The sequence below is a fragment of the Marmota monax genome, unplaced genomic scaffold (assembly GCF_021218885.2).
Source record: "Marmota monax isolate L192 unplaced genomic scaffold, Marmota_monax_Labrador192_F-V1.1 WCK01_AAM20220418_F8-fsc00005, whole genome shotgun sequence".
Lineage (NCBI taxonomy): Eukaryota > Metazoa > Chordata > Mammalia > Rodentia > Sciuridae > Marmota > Marmota monax.
Genome location: NW_026692254.1, coordinates 10462469 through 10481106, shown reverse-complemented (window position 1 = coordinate 10481106; position 18638 = coordinate 10462469). Strand labels below are relative to the sequence as shown.

Genomic DNA, 18638 nt, shown 5'->3' with positions numbered 1-18638 from the left:
GTATATTATAGATAAAGCCTTCCCTTGGAGTACAGGCCCACAGAGAGACTTTCCAGAAGACTGAAATGTGGTGTGGGCGGCACAGGCCTCATAGACCTGTGACGGGGCTGGTTTGCCTTAGTTATAAGAGATGGGAATAGACTCGCTATTCAAATGGTGTACTGAAAGTCTCTGGTATAGGTTAGTGTTCAAACCTGGGAATGTGAGGTCAGGATCTGAGGCTTCCTTCTTCCAGGGGTGAAGCTGCTGCAGGGGTTGGTAGGGACTCTTGCCTGAGGGAGCCCTGGCTAGGACAGAAGAGCTCAGCTACAGCTCATGAACATGGCCCCCCCCCCCCTTCCTCACACCTGAACATACCCATGCTCACTCTGACACCTGGGAGGCAGGAGAGGCAAGGAGCCTGACCTTGATGCACCCTGGGTCTGTACTTGTGTAAATGAGATGGACTGAGAAGTAAGAGTATAGGGCACCTTCATCTATTGCTTCAACTTGCAAAAGTCACCCAGGGTCTGGCTCAGCTGTGTCCTGATGTCCCTCTGGCTCCTCCAATCTGTGACTCCCTGCCTGGTTGTGTGCAGGGTCAACAGGGCCTTTTATGAAAGGATTGCTTTCAAGGGCCTTAGGAATCACCAAATAAAGTAAATGTCTTATGTCATTGCTGCCACCACTATCCCTGAATTAAATGGCCAGAAGATGAGTCAAGGCAGTAAAAACAAAGGAACATTTGGAATTTTGTTTACTTATATATCACTGAAAAAAACCAAAGGGTAATTTATTTTTGTGTTACATTGATTGCATTTATGGTGGAGAGCCATAATTGCCTATTGGATGCTTGTTTTCTTTCCTAGAGATTATCAAGTCCATGTTTCTTCAAGGTGCCAGCATGCCTTCTGCTAACAGTGTACACCCTACTTTACATGTAGTCACTTTAAAGAGAGTTTGGAGAGGAAAAAGCCCACAGTGAATGGGCCTTGCTGGTGCAGGGACCTATGGTCACCTTCCTTTGAATGAAGGCTCAGAGAACCAGGCTACCAGCCAGCTCCTAGGCTTCCCACTATGATCCAGCTCCATAATTCTAGATCAAGCTGAAGATCTGTCTTTCCCTAGGATCTGGTGGTCTGCAGCCTGTAATTTCCTCTTTCTTTTTCTTATGCCCCTGTACAACCTGTCCCTGGATGGCTTTGTTCCACCATTGCCCCACCCTACATGCCCAAGCACTTCTGTGCTCCTGCTAAGCTGTTTCAAATCCTCAGGCCTCAAAGGCAGCAGAGAACTCAGGTGAAGGCCTGATCCTGAAGAAACCTGGCTGGAGGGCAGGCTCTCGCAAACTCTATAGGGTCACCTTGCCCTGTCTGTTCACCATGTTGACAGGCTTCCCTGTTTCTAGTTGCTCCGACTTTACATTTTAATTAGCAGCTAATTGCTGGACAAGCCTCTGAGAAACTTTATGGAAGCAACCTAAACTTGCCAGACCACACAATGAAAAGGACTCCTGGCACTGCTCTCCTCATCTTCCTGACTTTGCTACTAAAAGGTGACACACAGAGCCATTGCACTGGAATGATCAGTCTTTTATTAATAACTTTAATCATCCTCAGAGATCAAGTGATCAGTAGCACACTTGTGCCAGATCTAGTGCTATAATGCTAATAACTGAAACCAAGAGATGGATGCCTTGACTCTCCATCGGGTGAGGGATGGGAGAGAGTACCCTGTCCTCCCCTTCAGGTCAGCCTACATCTGTCTGTCCCCAACCCCAATGAGGCCCATCAAAAGACTCAGACCCATACAGGTTCAGACCCTCTATCTGAGAGTACAGCATCAATAAAGTTACAGAAGGAAATGTGATATATTTAATCTGGCCATGTTGAACTGTCATTTTCCCACTCCAGCTACTCTGTAATGACCCATTAGCACTTCCATCTGCCTACACATGAGAAGGTCCTTAAAGGTTTGTATCAGCTGGGCACAGTGCTGGGGCTGAAGGAAACGAAGAGCACAAGTATGGTGGGTGTCCTTACAGCCAAAGTTTTGCTGAAGAGGCAGGCGAAAGTCAGGCAGAACTCAGGCGAAAGTCAGAACTCACTGGCAACGAATAATAGGCACCTCGAACCTTCGGAGCCAGGGGATGACCCAAACTTCAGTATAGCAACTCAGAATCTGAAAAAAGAAAGGCTCACCTAAGGACCCCCGAATGCCTCAGAGGACCCTCCCCACCAAAGGACTCTCCTGGCACACTTTGATACCACACCTGGGCCACTAAGGTGTTGTGTATGTGTGTGCATGGGTGTGTTCCTCACTGAAGAGGTATCCCTCGCTCCCATTTTTATTTGGAAAATTTTCAAAGAAAATTGAAAGAATGATTTAAGAATATGTGCTTTTCACCTATATTTATGAATTATTGAGTTTTGCCACATTTGCTTTCTCTTTGCAAAGGGAGATATTATATATCATTATATCATATATCATGCTATATATCTGTCATAACATGATATATATCATACCATATATAATATATAGATCATATGACATGTCATACCATGTATAATACACACACACATATGTAATTTCTGAATTATATGGAAGTTTTTCCTGCTCTAATCTCCCTACCCTGATTCCAGGCATTTCTCTCCTGAGATGTGTCTTTCATGGAGGGAAGAACAGGTCATGTAGGGGGGTGTTGGAGAGGATGTTGTTACAACAGCCTCGCACTCTCCATGTGTGTCTGTGCGTTGTGCTTGACCTCTTCTGGACTGAGGTTTGGAAGTGTGTGGTCAGGGAACTGATCAGGTCAGAGAAGCAGCCCCAGCCCTGAAGGATGAGTGGAGCAGTTAAGGAGGGCTAGGCTGAGAGGGCAGCCCCTCTTCCTTACGCGCTTCAAGTCAGGGTTGGTTTGGAAGTCACAATTGTCCAGGGGATGGTGTGTGGTTTTTCTGCATGTAGTTCTGCCGATTTCCACCTCCAGCATGTATTTCAGGCCTTTCACTACCTGGAAAGAATAAAGGGATAGGGTCCTGGGTTACTGGGCACAGGCTGGCTAGGATGGCAGCCCCTCTGCTAGCAAGAGGTGCATTAAGATAGGTGAAGAAGGCTCTGGGCAGTGAGCTGGCTTCCCAGAGCCACCTCTGGATGAAGGAAAGCCCAGGACTTTGCAGAAGAACTAATGGGGAGGAAGCCGGTGCCTAGATTCCCCTGACTCCCTTTCCCATGCTTACTCACAAGGCTGACTGACAAGGACTTGAGGACTTTGTGTCCCATTTTAAGATGGCTCCTTTCTGCTCAGAATTCTGTATTCAAGAGGGATTCCAGGCTGGGATTGCCCCATCCCACAGCCCCTATGCACCCAAGGTGGTGTTTGAATAAAGGACACACCTGCTGAGTTTTAGACATCTGCTAGCATCCTTCCCTGTTTCTGGGAATGGTGTGTTTTGTTTTATTTTAGATTTCAAAATAGCCCGTCTCCATTTAGACATAGTCATGATCTATTTCATTTTATTCTTTTTTGTTCTAAGAAAATTTGAATAAAATTTCCTCAAGTTTTAATCTCTGGCCCACCAAATACCAAATGAAATAAAATCTCCAGCATCACCAAGGTACAGAAGGACCGTGTCCTTACCCTGTCATGGAGGACTTTGGGGACTCAAGTCCAAACCATTGCACTGACCTTCCTGGGGAAGGCAAGACCCAAGGCTCCTGAGACTGGGCCTTGGAGTGATGACATTGGCACAAACCAAACTGTCTTCTATAGAATGTTTCCTACTATCAGAACACAACTGCTCTTACAAAATTTGCAGTTTGGGTCTGGGGTTGTGGCCCAGTGGTAGAGCATTTGCCTATATGTGTGAGGCACTGGGTTTGATTCTCAGCACCGTATATAAATAAATAAAAAATAAAGGCCCTTAAACTGCTAAAAATACATTTTAAAAATGTTGCAGTTGCCCAAAAGCATAAGATTATAAAAGTCACCACTAACCCTGTGGTTACTGAGTCAGTAACCAAAAGTGAAGTGAAGACCTTTAGGATAGGGCCGAAGTGAAGACCTTTAGGATAGGGCCACTCCCATGTCACTTCTGTCCCTCCAGGCACCAGGGCAAGCTGGGTGTGTGGACGTCATCTGAAACCAACTTCCTACATCAGCAGATGTGTCCTTAGAGACCACCAGGTAATCCACCTCCTGAAGGTGTCTCCTTGTAGTGGCACTCCGTCCTCCACAGAAAATCTTAATTAAGCTTCTCCAGAGACCCTCACCATAACTATTCTTAGACCATCAGCAAGAATTTCTGCAACAGATTTTTCAGGCAGGAGGTGTGTTGCAGAAGGAGGATGTGATAAGAAAGACTAATAACCCAAGGCCTCCATAGAGGCGCTTGCATTTTTGTATTCAGGCCTGGGTTCAATGCCTAGAACAGTGAAAAAAGCTGCTTTTGTGTGGACTTCTACATATTGTGAACCTCTGAGCCCCTCCCCCTACACACTGGGTATAAAGTTCTGAAAATCTCTGAACTCGGGGTTCAGAGGGATTGATGGACTGTGGTGAAAGCCCCCATTCTGAACCTGGCTGCAGCCAACGAACCTGCTTCCTTTCTCTGCCTCAGTGTCTAGCCTCATCTGTCCCACAACATCCTCACTATTCTACTTCCCATCATCCATGCTGGTCATGTATTCTTAGGACACAGATGAACAAGGCTGACAGTGCCCCTTGGGCTCCTGAGGAAGGAGGAACAGCACTGAGCAGGCACAGCAGGTTACTAAGAAGAGTGATGGCCTTACAGGATGTGACATTGAGCAGGCTGATTGGCATACAAGTTTTGTGAGTCAGAGAGGGAGTGACTTGGGCATAGCTTTGGGATCTGAATGTATATTCCATGTGAATGGTGAGAAGGTCTTTGGGGCTGCAGGAGGGGCTAAAGCTAGGACAGGGGTCCTGGGACTCTGGTGGGGGTAGCTCCAACAGGTAAAGCAGTGACCTGCTCTGCAGGAGTGTCAGGCCTAGCATGCTACTCTAGGAGTGGGGTTATTGCCTCTGCACCCCTTAGTCCCATTAATGGGCTTTAGGCCAGCGGCCTGGTGACCACTCAAGGGAAGTGTGGTTTGAGCAAGCAAAGGACCTTGGGTTTTTGTGTTTGGCTGTGAGTCACACTGGTTTTGATTGCCGCCATCAGCTTCCTGTCCTTGTATATGTTCTAGGTGGTGGGTTGCTGTCTCTCGGCTTCCCAGGGGTGTATCTGATAATGGGGCCACCAGAACCTAGACCTTCACCTGTACCAGCGCTCGGCTAATGTAGGACTCCTTGAACAAGAAGATGTCATTTGTGCAGTTGTTAAACTTTTCCACACTGTGTCTGGCAGCTTTGAGGACTCCTGGGTCATCAGTCTTTATTGTTTTGGGAAATCCTGGCTTCACACCTGAGTTAAAGTCCTGTGAACAGAAATCTGAAAGAGAGAAACACAGTACCAGAAGGGAACATTGATGGTAGCAGGGTACATGATCCAAGGGGTGATGCCTCATGCCTTGGGTCGCTTAGTTATTCTCTCTGCCTCATGGCCCTCAGCCCTGATTATCCCCTGATCCATCTACCCATGCTCATCCCACCATGCACTTGTGTATCCATATGTCTGCTGAACATCCAAAGCTCCTCAGCTAGATAGTGCTGAAGGTATGATGTAATCCCTATTTGTTATGGTTTTGACCTGAGGTGTTCCCCAAAAGCTTCTATATTAATATAAAAATGTTCAGATGTGAAATGATCGGATTGTGAGAGCTGTAACCTCATCAGTCCATCCTAGTTCGAATGGACTAGATGGTAACTGTAGGCAGGTAGGGCATGGCTAGAGGAGGTGGGTCACTGGGGGCATACCCTGGGAGGGTTCATCATCCCTGCTGCCCCTTCTCTTTGCTCTCTCTGCTTCCTGACCCCACCATGAGCTGAGAAGTTCTCCTCCACTGTTCCATTCCGCCATGATGTACTGCCTCACCTAGGTCCCAGAGCAATGGAATCAGCCGTCTATGGACTGAAACTTCTAAAATTGTGAGTCCCAAATAAACTTCTCCTCTTAAGTTGTTCTTGTTGGGTGTTTTAGTCACAGCAACATAAAAGCGCACTAAAACACTGTCCAGTCCCCCACCATATAGAACATTTTTAGGACCCAGGGGAATTTCCAACATGTATATTAAAGAAATACTGAACATGCCCCCCCAGTGGTGAGACATCTGGACAGGATGTGGTCTTAGGGTGTTAGAAGAAGCTGGCCCTGCCTGCCCCTCACCCTACCACTTCCAGCTTGTCTCAGCCAAGTGGATCACATGGACTGTTCAACCCAATCCTGCCTCTCCACTGGTAAGGAGGCTGGTTGCCCTGGCTTCAACCACCCTCCTCTTGCATTCTTGGCAGAACATCTGATCTCAGACTCTGGTTGGAGCCCACCCTAGCTCTCCAATTCCTACAGCTCCAGCACTGATGTCTCTCCTAGACTGTCCCCTGAGGTTCTCTGGGTACAAGTCTGGGTATAAGTCTTTACTTTCCTAGGAATGAATGCCATTCTTCAGGGATCCACTCAAGCCTGGCATGTAGTCAGTGAAGGATGGTAGGTGGGCTGGATTGATTCTACTTTCTCTTGCTCTTCCTGTATCAGGAAGCCCATATTTGGCCGGAATATGAGGAAAGTAACATGAAGGGCTTCTGTCACCAGCATCTGTGCCAAAGCCAGGCAGAACAGAGGACCCCAACATCCCTCCTTGGCTCCCCAAACTCTTATGCTTCTAGTTCCTAGAGAAGTGGAGCTCGCAGACTGGAAGGATCCCTGACGACCCTGCTCAAGTCCAGCTTGCCATTCATTCCTTTGTTCAACTTGTTCATAGGCACTTGTAGCACCTGCTTTCTGAGCCTTCCTCTTCCTGCCAGCTCTGGGAACTGGAGATGCAGAAGTTTAATGCTCTACAAGTAAATGAGATCAACAACAGAGGGACAAGACATTTATGGCTGGGGATGTAGCTCAGGGGTGAAGTGACCCTGGGTTCAGTCCCCAGTACCCCTCCCTGCTCACACACATACAAAAGAAAGAAAGATAAAAAAGAATTCCCTGAAATATTAACACACCAAGAGGTTGGCACCAACCTACTGTATTAAATTAACTACATTAAATGAAATAGGAACTTTAGCTCTGTGGTGGCAGGAACCACATTTCAAGTGCACAGAGGCTGCAGGCAGCTATGGTCTCATTTCCTGGTGCAGGTGACAGTGTCCCTCCAGGCAGAGGGCACTTTTAGGGGATTGGGTGCCTCTTCCTTTGGTTTGCGCTTTCAGGAGGAGCCCCTCAGGTGAAAGCCCTGGGTGTCTGTGTTTCTTTAGGGGAGACCTGGCTGTCAGAGGGTGGCAGTAGTGCTCACCATAGGTAAGCTTTGGGGCTTTGGTTTCTAGTACAGGAAGTGAAGAGGTGGGTGGTAGCCCATGGTCAACCTTCTCCCTTCCTTCCAAGCCTGCAGAGCTCCCTATGTGTCTGGGTTTTAGATATGCTGTTGTTTGAGGAGGTAATGGTGACAGGATACCGGCATTCTGGGGAGTTAAGGCACCATTGGGTTCCCTGGGTTATGAAGAAATTGAAACATTTGGGAGGAAAACACCAAGGTAAATTCAATGGAGCATTAGTTTCATTGTGGGAAGCAGATCTGGGTGTTCCTCTGGAGGACAAATTGCCCTTCTCTTTGGGACCAAGTAGATGATCATAAGGCCCAATGGAAGCAAACAGGAGAAATGGCTTTTACATTGAATTGGGTATTATGGTTTGGATAGGAGATGTCCCCTCATAGTTCCTGTGTTAATGCAGAAATGTTTGAGGGTGAGATGATTAATTGCGAGAGCTGTAACCTAATTGGTCCATCCAAGTTTGAATGGACTAATTGGGTGGTAACTTGTAAGCAGGTGGCTGGAGGGAAAGGCCATTGGGGGCATGTCCTGGAAGTGTTTGTCTTCCCTGTGGCCCTTTCCCTTCTCTCTCTCTGCTTTCTGGGTACCATGAATGGAGCAGTTTGAATCCACCACATCCTTCTGCCATGATACTTTGCCTCACCCTCAGGCCCAGAATAATGAAATTGGCTCACCAGGGATTGAACCTCATAAATCATGAGCCCCAAATAAACTTTTCCTACTCTAAATTGCTCATCGGGTATTTTGATGATAGCAATTAAAAGCTGACTAATGCACTAGGAGTTGGGAATTAGACAGGCCAGGGTATGGGTAAGGCCCAGAACAGGAAAGAAGATCTCACAAGCTAGGAGCCCTGCAAGATGGATCTCCCAGAGGCCAGGGGGAAGGGAAGGGTGCCTGGGAACAAGGAAGGAACAGGCTTTATAGCAGGTACCTGATCTCTGAAACAGACTGCTCATGTAGGAGGGTGGGGTCAGTCAGGTGTGTTGTAACAATTACTTGGTGATGTTCCAACCAGGTGACATGCATCACACCAGAAGTGAGGAATGGTGACTAGAGCTCAGGTCAGTGAGCTTATCAATAAATTCCTACTAAGAGACACAGAGGTGGTCATTCACCATTGTCCTCCCTGGAACCCAGATGCTTGACCCCACTAAGTGTGCCAGAAGGGTAAGGCTGCTGGCCACCTGCAGCTCACCTGTGGAGTCTTCTCTCCTTGTAGTAGCCCAAGGGGTGGGTGATGTAGTAGAGAAGAGATGAGTCTAGGAGAATTCTGTAACTTTGAGGGTATCCCAGTGGCTCTGGGGCTTAGCCTCCTTTGTGAAGAGAGACCATCACTGTGTGACCAAGAGGGGCTCTACCTGGCTCCTAGGCTGGTTCCTAGGCCAGAGGTCCACGGTAAAACTAAGCTGCAATTACTTTGCAAGCCTCTCTAGAATTTGGTACCCAAAGAACTTGACCTTTTATCGTCAAGAAAGTTGTACATTTCTAGTGTCTCCTCCTCATAGAACTTTGTGGCCATGTGGTCTGTGGAGAACTGTCCTTCATAGCATGCCCTCTGTGAAGTCTCTGGGGCTGTCCTTCACAGCATGCCCTCCAGTATGACATTCCCCAGTAGCCTTGAAAGCCTTTGCAAAAGGTCTCTCAGGATCAAAACAACAAAATTTGCTTCCATTCCTTGAGCACCAGAGCTGGGTCTTGGTGGGTCTTGGTGTGACCCTGGAACCTGCCTTCCCTGGGTGCTTCTGGCCCAGGTGGGGCACAGATGGTGGCAGTGGGAGTCTCCTGCACCCTGCAGAAGTCAATTCAATAGGGGAAGGAGCCCAGTGCCTCAGGCTGCTCCCTGGGTACCAAATACATACTGACCATGGAAGTGGAGTGTGGTTTTAGTCTAGACAGTAGAGAAAGACATTTTTGTGAAAGGGACAGTGGTTTCAGTGTATCTGTGCCATTAGAGAACAGGTCCCCCCCCCCCCTTCAAGGTAATTGCTCATATTTTCTTTGTAAAGAAACATGTATGATTTTTTTAATATAAACTTTTCTATTTTGAGTGGGAAGTTTGAGAAGAGTATAACAAACAAACAAACCAAAACAACCATTCTTAGTATTTCAAAGGTAACCGCTATGAACTCTTTTTTCGAGTAAAATGTATGAGGTGGGAAGTATGGGCTGTGTCCCCAGAAAGTGGAGCAGACCGAAAATGGGGGCTCCTCAAAAAGTGAAAGCAACTTCCTTAGTTAAGATGGAGGGACTGCCTGCCCTGACCTGGGAGGCGCCAAGGAAACAGAGCTGAGATCACCCCCTGCTCAGCCTGTCCAGCATAGACTAACTAAATCAGCATGCTTATTTCCTATCTTTTGTCCCATTTTGCCACGTCTTCTCTTTTAAAAGCGTTCCCCAGAGCCTCTAAAGAAGAAAATTTTGAAATAAAAGTTTCTCCTATCTTCCTTCAAAGCTGGCTTTGAATAAAATCCATTTTTCCACCACTTTGACTCTGAATATTTGGTGACCAGTGGGCAGTGTAGCCTAGCCTCTTCCCTAGGTGGCAATAGTGTCCTGTAACAAAAGGTAGGAAGCTTCCAGAACAGACTGAGATGCATGTGGGGCAAGGGGATCCAGGGGAGGTGAGGGAGGAACCCTGCAGAGACAGCAACTCCGTGACTCTTTGAGAGGCAGGGGAAGGAAGGAAGATTGGGGCTGGGTGATGCACAGCATTGTGCAGGATACTGATTCAGGCACGCTGTCCCACTCAGGAGGCACTGCCCCAGTGTCACAGCACTGAGGGGACAAGGGACACCCAGTGTGCAGATGCAAAATGCTGAAGAGGCTTGGAGAGAGGAAAGCTGAGCTTCTGCCCTTCTAGCTTTAGGATGCACTTAGTGTCCTCAGAGGTTGTCCTTTCTGGGAAGAGAGGAGATGTAATAGGACACACCCCAGGAGTGCCTAGGTGGGCAGAAACTTCCCCTTTCTGCCCTACAGCAGCTCTGAACCCTCTAGAGAACTAGGATAGACTGGTGATTCCTGCAAGGCTCCTCAGCTGTTCTAGACCCTGGGCTACTGGGTACATGCTCCTGTAAGTCACCTGTTAGCCCTTATCAGCACTAACAGTCCATGACTCACAGAAGTCTGGAGGTCCCGCCTCTCCCAGATGGTGAAGATAAGAATGGAAGGGAAAGCTAGGAGGAAATGTTCTGATGTACTCTGCTTAAAAATACATTTTTTTCCCATATAAATCACAAATGACTTCTATTCCAACATTCCTGTTCCTATTTCTATTCCTGATCTACCTCTGTACTCCTTTCTTTAGAATCCTAACATTGACATTTGGATCCCTGGACATACTTCATGTAAAGGACACACTTGCTATGTAATGACTCTTTCAAGGATATATCTAAAAGTTTAAATGAGATTGAAAGTGAAACAGATAACCTCAAAGCTTGGGAGACACTGTCAGGATCCAGAGTGTTCTTAGTTGCAGCAACTGCTCACTATTTCCAAGCAGATTAAAGAGGTTAGAATGTGTCCTGGAACTACCACTAATATACATGCCAATGTACCCTAAGGGACTCCACAAATAGCTTCTGGGATGTTCTACCATGGGCGCCATCCTCAGCCTGCTAAAGTGTCCTGCTAAGTTGCTGAGGCTGGCCTGAACTTGCAGTCCTCTTGCCTTGCCTCCCAATTATAAGCTGTACCACCATCTACTCTCTTAATTTGCACTTCTGAAAAAGTAAGACACACTGGTCACATGTCGCCATAAGAAGACAACAGAATTTTGGACACTGGCCACATTTCAAAGTACTGAAGCTGAGTAGAAGATGTTGGCTTTTGGCTAGTGCCCCTCCTCCCTGTCTGGCCCCACCCCAAAGTCTGGGAGGGGAGTTTTTTGGAAGAGTTCCTGCCTTGAGTAGGAAAGAGGAAGTGTTCAGGTGTTTAGGGAAGCTGGCCTTGTCCACCATCATCCTTTGTTAGGAATGGTTATGCATGGCTTGGGGAATCTCCAGTGGGTGAAATCTATCCCAGGTTTCCAGGAGGAAACCCAAGTATTTGAAAGTCAGACACTCCTGGGTGGTGGGTGGGGTAGAGGTGTTGTCCTTGTCATGGGCTGGTGCCAGCTTGGGTGCTGGGACCCTTCAGAAGTCTGAAGTTTGTGCCAAGGACTGCAGTGGTGGGAGGTAAGTGTCCTGCTCAGGGGTGCTTGTTCCATCCTCTTGGAGACAGTCATCTGAACCCTGCATCCCTGTGCTGCTCTCACCTGATGCTACCAAAATTCCTTGAGTCTGGGTCCCTACCATGTGCTCTGGGATACCTGAGTGATGAGAAATGAGTGAACCCATCCTTTTGAGGGCACACATGTCCCCTTGGCATACCCAGGATGCAGGTTTCTCCCAGGATTAGTCCAGATATCTTATCCCCACTCCCAGTGTTGGAATCCCAGCTTTGAAATTTCACTGGTTATGAAACTTTGGGCAAGTTGCTTAATCTCTCTGAACCTCTGTGTTCCCATCTGTAAAATGGAGATAATGATGGCAGGAACCTTCTAGAGTAGTGCTGAGAATATATGAGGTAACACACATGAAGCAACAGTGTAATTATCATCCAATATATCAACGTGCAATAAGGCCACAGTGAAGGTGGGAGGTCTCTGGGGGCAAACCTATGTCCAGCACATAGAAATCTCAACATAGAAGGTGGTGAGTGATCACCTCCAGGTACAGATCCAACCTGCAGTAGTTCCCAGGGGTTCCTGCAGGAAGCCAGGGTGTAGGTGCCACCCTCCCGACCCCCTGCTTCAGGGGTCCTCTCTGGGTATAATGCAGTGCTCCTGGAAGCAGGTAGCTACTTGACCACAGATCCCTGCCCCAGGGCAGATGGGCTACTGCAATCTTAACTGGTGAGGGGGTGGGAAGGGGACAGAGTGTGACATAGCAAGCAGTGGAGCTTCCTGGAATTGATGAGAGGTTGAGAAAGAAGGGCTTTTCATCTTCAACCAACGGTGAAAGGGCAGAGGCAATGTGGCAATTTCCTATGTTGTGAAGGGCTCAGGGAGGAGACCTGGGCCTCAGCATGGAGGTCTCTGCAGTTTAGTTAGTGGGCATGGAGAGAAGCCAAATGTCCATAGGGTGCTACTTGGAGTCCCTTTTGCCAACTCTCAAAAGTCTCTGAGATCTGTTTTCAGAAGAAGTAACAGAGAAGCTATAGGGGTCATGGATAGGAGGTGAGAGTAGATTCCAGTCTGGGGCTCTTGGCTCAGTTCAAACACCAGATAGGGGCTTCCAGGCACCCTCACTGTACAGATGAGGACCTTGAAGGAAGGACCAGGAAAAATTGCTGTCGCTAGCACAGCAGAGGAAAGGGCTGCACTAGACTCATGAGCAAGGGGCAACGTGGCTACAGAGACTCCACGTCCACCATGTACCTCTGGAGTGCCTTCCCTGATCCAACTCAACTAAGGCTCCCCAGGGTTGAGTGAGTATGTAGTTATTTCTTATTTCATGGATGCTGGGACTCAGGCTTAGGGAAGTCCCAGGATCCATGGCTAGTAGGTAGTGGGTCTGTGGTGCCCTGAGGGCCCCATGAGTGAGGGTGGACTCTGGGCACCCATCTGGGTTCAGTGGCAGAAAACAGGTCTTGGGAAGGAGGCCCAGGCTGGCCTGGAGGGGATGCTGAAGGGAGAGTCCCACTTCTTCTAGCCCTGATGCAGCTCTGTATGGCTCAAATATGGAGTGGATAGGGGAGGACTTTTTCCAGCATCCCTTCACCAGCAAAGTGGATGGTAATATGGCCAGAAAGATGCCACTAACAGTCATCCAGTATGTCAGGCCTCAAGGATCCCCTAGTACTACTCTGTCCCTGCTGTGTCAGATGAGAACACTGAGGCAAACCAGAACTTATGCAAATCATGAACAGTAAGTATGGATAATTCCAGGACATGGTAACACCACAGACTCCATATCCCATCCAGGACACCTTTCACTAAGGCTTTGAAAAGGGGCTTGCTTCTTTGGTGTCAATGTGCATCTTTTGCTCCTGACTTCCATCCTTGACAGCAGGGGGAAGGGAGCAGGAGGGCAATGTGGATCGGGACAGGGACAGGAGGACAGGCTGAGAAGCTGGGATTCAGGGTCTCATGGTGTGAATTAAGAAGGCAGGGAGCAGGCAGCTCATTGTTAGTTTAGCAATGTGTTAACCACCCCATTGCTGAGCACCCACCCTGAGGCTGCTGTGGCTTGTCTCCTTCTCTGACAGCGGAAGATTGCCCACTCTCCCACTCCTGCCCTGAACCTGTGGCCCCCAAGTTATAACATTGACCTGTAGGTTTAGGAGCCTGAAGCTGTGTCCCCTAGTGTCCCTGATTCCTTGGTATCTTGATTCACCATGAAGGGGTGTGCACCTTCTATGGACCTTGGACTCTGGGTACCATCCCCTTGTCATTGGTCCTCCCTGAACACCCTCTATCTGGTTACCTTTGGCCAAACCCGAGCTCCCTCCAAAGAGGGAGAAGGGCAGAAACCAGATGCAGTTTGAGTGCTGTCCCTGCCAGCAGAGAGGGGGGCTTAGTGACAGGGTTCCTTGGTTAAACAAGGAAGGGGCCCTCTCACTCTTCCTCTGGGGTTTGATTCTGCATGCTGGGAGAGCATCGCTCAGCTCACTCCTGGGGAGCAGGCGCTCAAGCCTGTGTGACTTGGGCAAGTTACCTAACCTGGCTCTGCCTCAGTTTCCCAGCGCACAGGGAGTGTCCTTCTCTTCCTCCTCCCCGGCCTCCCCCTGCGTGGACAATAAGGGAGCAGACTGCAGGAAGGACAAGTGTCTGATCCTTAGGGTCCCTGAGGCCAAGTCACAGGAAAGTAGTCCGCAGGCAGGCAGGAAGGACGAACAGCCAGATAAAAGTCGCCTAACCACCACTCAACCTTCCTCTGGGTCCCGGTACTCTACATGACCGGACTCAGGATCGGTTAGCATCAAGGACCCGAAGACGTTTCCACTGTTCCCAGCAGAGACAGTCCCCATATCCTCCATCCCTGAAGCCTGGCTCCCCGCGAGGCAGCTGCTGCCAGGACCCAGAGCCCTGCGCCCCTCGCTGCTGTGCGGTTCTCTGTTGGCTCCAAACCAAGACCCGAGGCGGGAGAAAACGCAGGGACGCCTGGAGCAATCTCAGGGCGGGCCCACCGTGGGGAGCGACCAGGAGACCCTCCTCTTACCTGGGGAAGGGCCGCTGCTAGTGCTGGAGACCAGGCAGCAGAAGGCGAGCAGCGCCCCGGCCGCCCGCATGACTGTCGGGCTGTGAGCAGTGCGGAGCAGTGGGCTGAGCTCCCGGGTCGGTGGTGGGTTGCCCGCCTAGGGTGGAGCCGGTCCTGCACACCGCCCCCTGGGCTGGGGAGGGGTGTGGGCTGCCAGTTTGGGGGCTGGGTAGGGGGTGGTTTCTTGCTGAATCATTTTTACCAGAAGCTCATCTCCAAATCTATCCGCCACAAAGGCAACCGCTTCCTTTATAAGTTTCCAAGCTGCGATCATTTACTGGGGGAGGAGGAAGAGAAATGAGACCTGCGAACAAAGCGTGTGCATTTTTCTACCCCAGAAATGCTTATGGGCGGGAGGCAGCGCTTAAAAAAAAAGAGGGGATTTTCAGAAGCAGAATCACTTGACTTTCTTCTCTCGAAGGAACCACGTTCTGAGCGGCCCTTGGTGTGAGTGACATCTACCCCTAGGAACTTGAGTAGGAAAACAGGGTCAGACTACATACAGCTTTAGCGGATGAACATCCTCAAACAAGTGCCCTCTGAAAGATTTCTGCATCAGGAAACCAGGAGCTGAGCAGGGTTTGGTGTCTAACTGTTTAATCACTTAACCTCTTGGGCTCAAAGCCAGCAAAGGGGAAAAGAACAGTATGTGTCCCAGTGGTTCTGGCCTCTCATTTACCTGCCAGCCCAGAGATTATAAACTCTGATTATGAGTTTGAATTGGTTCTGCTTCTTAGTAGCCTTAGACCTTAGAGGCTGTCTGCCTCAGTGTCCCTCCTCCCCCAGGTTATGGTGAGGATTTAGGACTTTTCACCACGTAAATGGACTTTCTCCATTAGATGGAGATTAAATGGGTACATTACATTCTGTATGTAAATGGTGCTTGTACTGTAGTACAGACTCTTATGGCCTTAGGTTCAGGGAGATCCCTGTGCCCTCAGAAATAGGATGTGCAGGTAGGGATGAAATGTCTGGATCTTGAACTTACTGTGAGAGGTGTTCCGGCATTGTCACCTAGGCTGGTGGGACATGCAGACTCTGAATCAGAGCCTTCACTTTACATGATCCCATGGGAAATTCTGTCCCAGGGGGGCCTTGCCGAGTTACACTGGATTTCAGGCAGGGAGATCTGGTTCTGTGGGACCTGGACAAAACATGTAATCTCTCATGGCCTCTCAGGTTCCTGGTTGCTCTGATATTTGTTGTGAGGACTATTACTCGAAAAATGCATTTAGCACCATGCCTGGAGTGCGAATGGAGGAACTGTCACATCCTGTGGCCTCACCATTCTCAGGCCTGCTGGATGAGCAAAGGCACAGGGAGACTCACATTAAGTCACAAAGTGCCATAGCAGGAAGGTACTGTTGCTACAGTGCTGTTACAGGGTTGTGGCAGAGTCTAGGGAGCAGTATGTGTATAAGCTGTTATGTGTGTAAATGTAAATGTATCTGTCTCTCTTTGTATATGCATGTATGTATGTCCAAGAGTTTGTCTTTGAGGGTGAATGTGTATGTTTTCTGAATGGATATGAATTTATATGTGTATGTGTCTAAATCTGTGTGTGTATGTTGTGATGGTTAATTTTATGTGTCAACTTGACTCGGCCACAGTGTGCCCACTTATTTGGTTAAACATTATTTTTGGGTGTGTCTGTGAGGGTGTTTCTGGATGAAATCTCATACTGTCCCTGCCTGGGACATATATTAATATGTTATGCCTTGGTCTATTGTATCCAGGCTATATATGCTATTCACCTGTTTGTTACTTAGTAGCTATCTCAGTCATCAGATTGATTGTCACAATAGCACAGTGCTTGTTTTCAAGTAACAATTATTTTACTCAGGTGCTAATTTGAATATTCCAAAGAGAAGCCATAAAGTGCTTCCTTTGAGTTAAAAAGTGAGAGTTCTTGACTTAGTAAGGAAAGAAAAAAAATTGTATGTTGAGGTTGCTAAGATCTATGGGATGAATGAATCTTCTGTTAAACTGTGAAGATGGAAAAAGAAATTTGTGCTAGTTTTGATGTTGCACCTCAAACTGCAAAAATTATGGTCACAAGTGTGATAAGTGCCTAGTCATCCACCTTACTTCATCTCATCAGGTAGGCTTTGTAACAGCTCAGATCATCAAACAGAGGGATGGGGGAGTATGACTCAATAAAATTTGGGGGGAAGTGGGGAAAGAATTAGGACACATTCATATAACTTTTATTATAGTATATTGTTATAATTGTTATTTTATTATTAGTCATTGCTGTTAATCTCTTATTATTCCTGAATTATAAATTAAATTTCATCAGAATTATGAATGCATAGGAAAAACAGTATATATTGGGTTCAGAACTATCCTCTGTCAGGCATCCACTGGGTGTGGAGGGCGAGTTTTAGAACTCTCTCTCATATATTAGGAGAGGGCTGTAAAGAAATTTCAATGAAGTGTGCCCAGTTATTATATTGTTATCTGTGGCTGTGTAACAAAGAACCACATATGAAGTTAGGCAATGCACATCTTCATTTCCTAGTTTATGGGCCAGATGTCTGGGCCTGACTCAGCTGAGTTCTCTGCTCAGGGGTCACCAGGTTGCAATGGTGGTCCTAGACCAGACTGCAGGCCCAGAGGATAATAGGAGGAAGGACTTATTTCCAAGCTTATGTGCCAATTGGCTGTCAGTTCCTTGAAGTTAAGGAACTGGGAGGGGTTGTAGCTCAGCAGTAGAGCGCTGGCCTAACACATGCGAGGCCCTGGGTTCAATCCTCAGCACCACGTAAAAATAAATAAATAAATAAAATAAAGGTATTGTGTCCAACTACAACTAAAAAATAAATATTAAAAAAAAAAGATAAAGGAACTGAGGGTCTCAGTTCCTTTCTGGCTGCTGGATGTAGGCCACTTCATATCCTAGCCTTGTGGGACTTTCCAATGTGCACACTTGCTTCCTTAAACCCAGCATGAGAGAGTTCTAGAGAACTGGGCTACATCTTTTGGATTATTATTGCAGAATTGACCTCCCATTGTCTGCATTATATTCTGTTGTTTAGAGGCAAACCACAGGTCCTGACCCTGCTCTAGGGAAGGGAGTGGCTTGGGGCAGGGTAGTAGAAGCCTGGGAGAACCTGTTGTCAACCTTCCTAAAGTTCAGTACAAACACTGATTAACCCTACTGAAGAGGCCATACAAAATGGCCAATTGGGTGGCAACAAGCACCCCTAAATGCAATTTCTCATTAAGAAGATGAGGCTACTCAAGAGACGTGGCTGATTCCAGACCAGGACAGGAGATGTACAAGATCAGCTAGGGATCTCTCCTATTCCCTGAGAGCAGGGCAAAAACATCAGGCCACTGGGTTCTGGTAGACAAGTTTGAGGGCCAAGCAGAAGAAGCTCCCACTGCTTGAGAGGATAATTTAGCATCGGTGAAAATAAAAACATCACTGAGTTTATAAATACTAGTAATAATGATTGTAATGATAATCATTATGAATTCTTGCATCTTTTGGGGGCTATGGCTGAAACCAGAATTAGACAGGAAGTCAGTATAGATAGGTAAACGGAGTCAGATTCCATCAAGGAGGCCAATTTTGAGTGAGTCTGCCAAGTTGGAGACTTTCCCCTGAGGGATTGAAATGTTAATTCCTTCTGAGCCCTTCCTCCACCCTTATCAAGAACCTCTCCCTGCTCCAACCTGTGGCTAAGGTAACCTGTCCCAGGAGTTGCCCCTCCCTACAGGAAGTTATAAAGTTGTTAATTAATGTGTCCTGGGCTATACTATCCTGCCCTTCCCTCTTCAGCCCACCTGTTTTTCACACCTTTTGGCCATCCCACCCAGCATTCTTGCCTCTAGTCAGGAGGGAGAAAGATAAGGGGAAGAGGGCAGGAGAACAAAGGAAGCCTAGGACACATAAAAAGGGCAGAACACCCTGCTTCTTGGGATACCAGGATACCAGCTATGGCCCCCTTCTCCCTCCTGGGAGAAGT

At 47.8% G+C, this 18638-nt stretch overlaps 1 protein-coding gene across 1 annotated transcript; it reads right to left on the bottom strand.

Annotated features, from left to right (window-relative positions):
• Nucleotides 1-1550: 1550 nt before the first annotated feature.
• On the bottom strand, nt 1551-14959 carry Cst7 (cystatin F). The gene is made up of 4 exons (XM_046435329.2): nt 14626-14959; nt 5260-5432; nt 2873-2989; nt 1551-2160 (listed from the first exon to the last, which is right to left on the bottom strand). The coding sequence occupies exons 1-4, from the start codon at nt 14693-14695 to the stop codon at nt 2083-2085; spliced, it is 438 nt and encodes a 145-aa protein (XP_046291285.1). The 5' UTR covers nt 14696-14959; the 3' UTR covers nt 1551-2082.
• Nucleotides 14960-18638: the final 3679 nt, after the last annotated feature.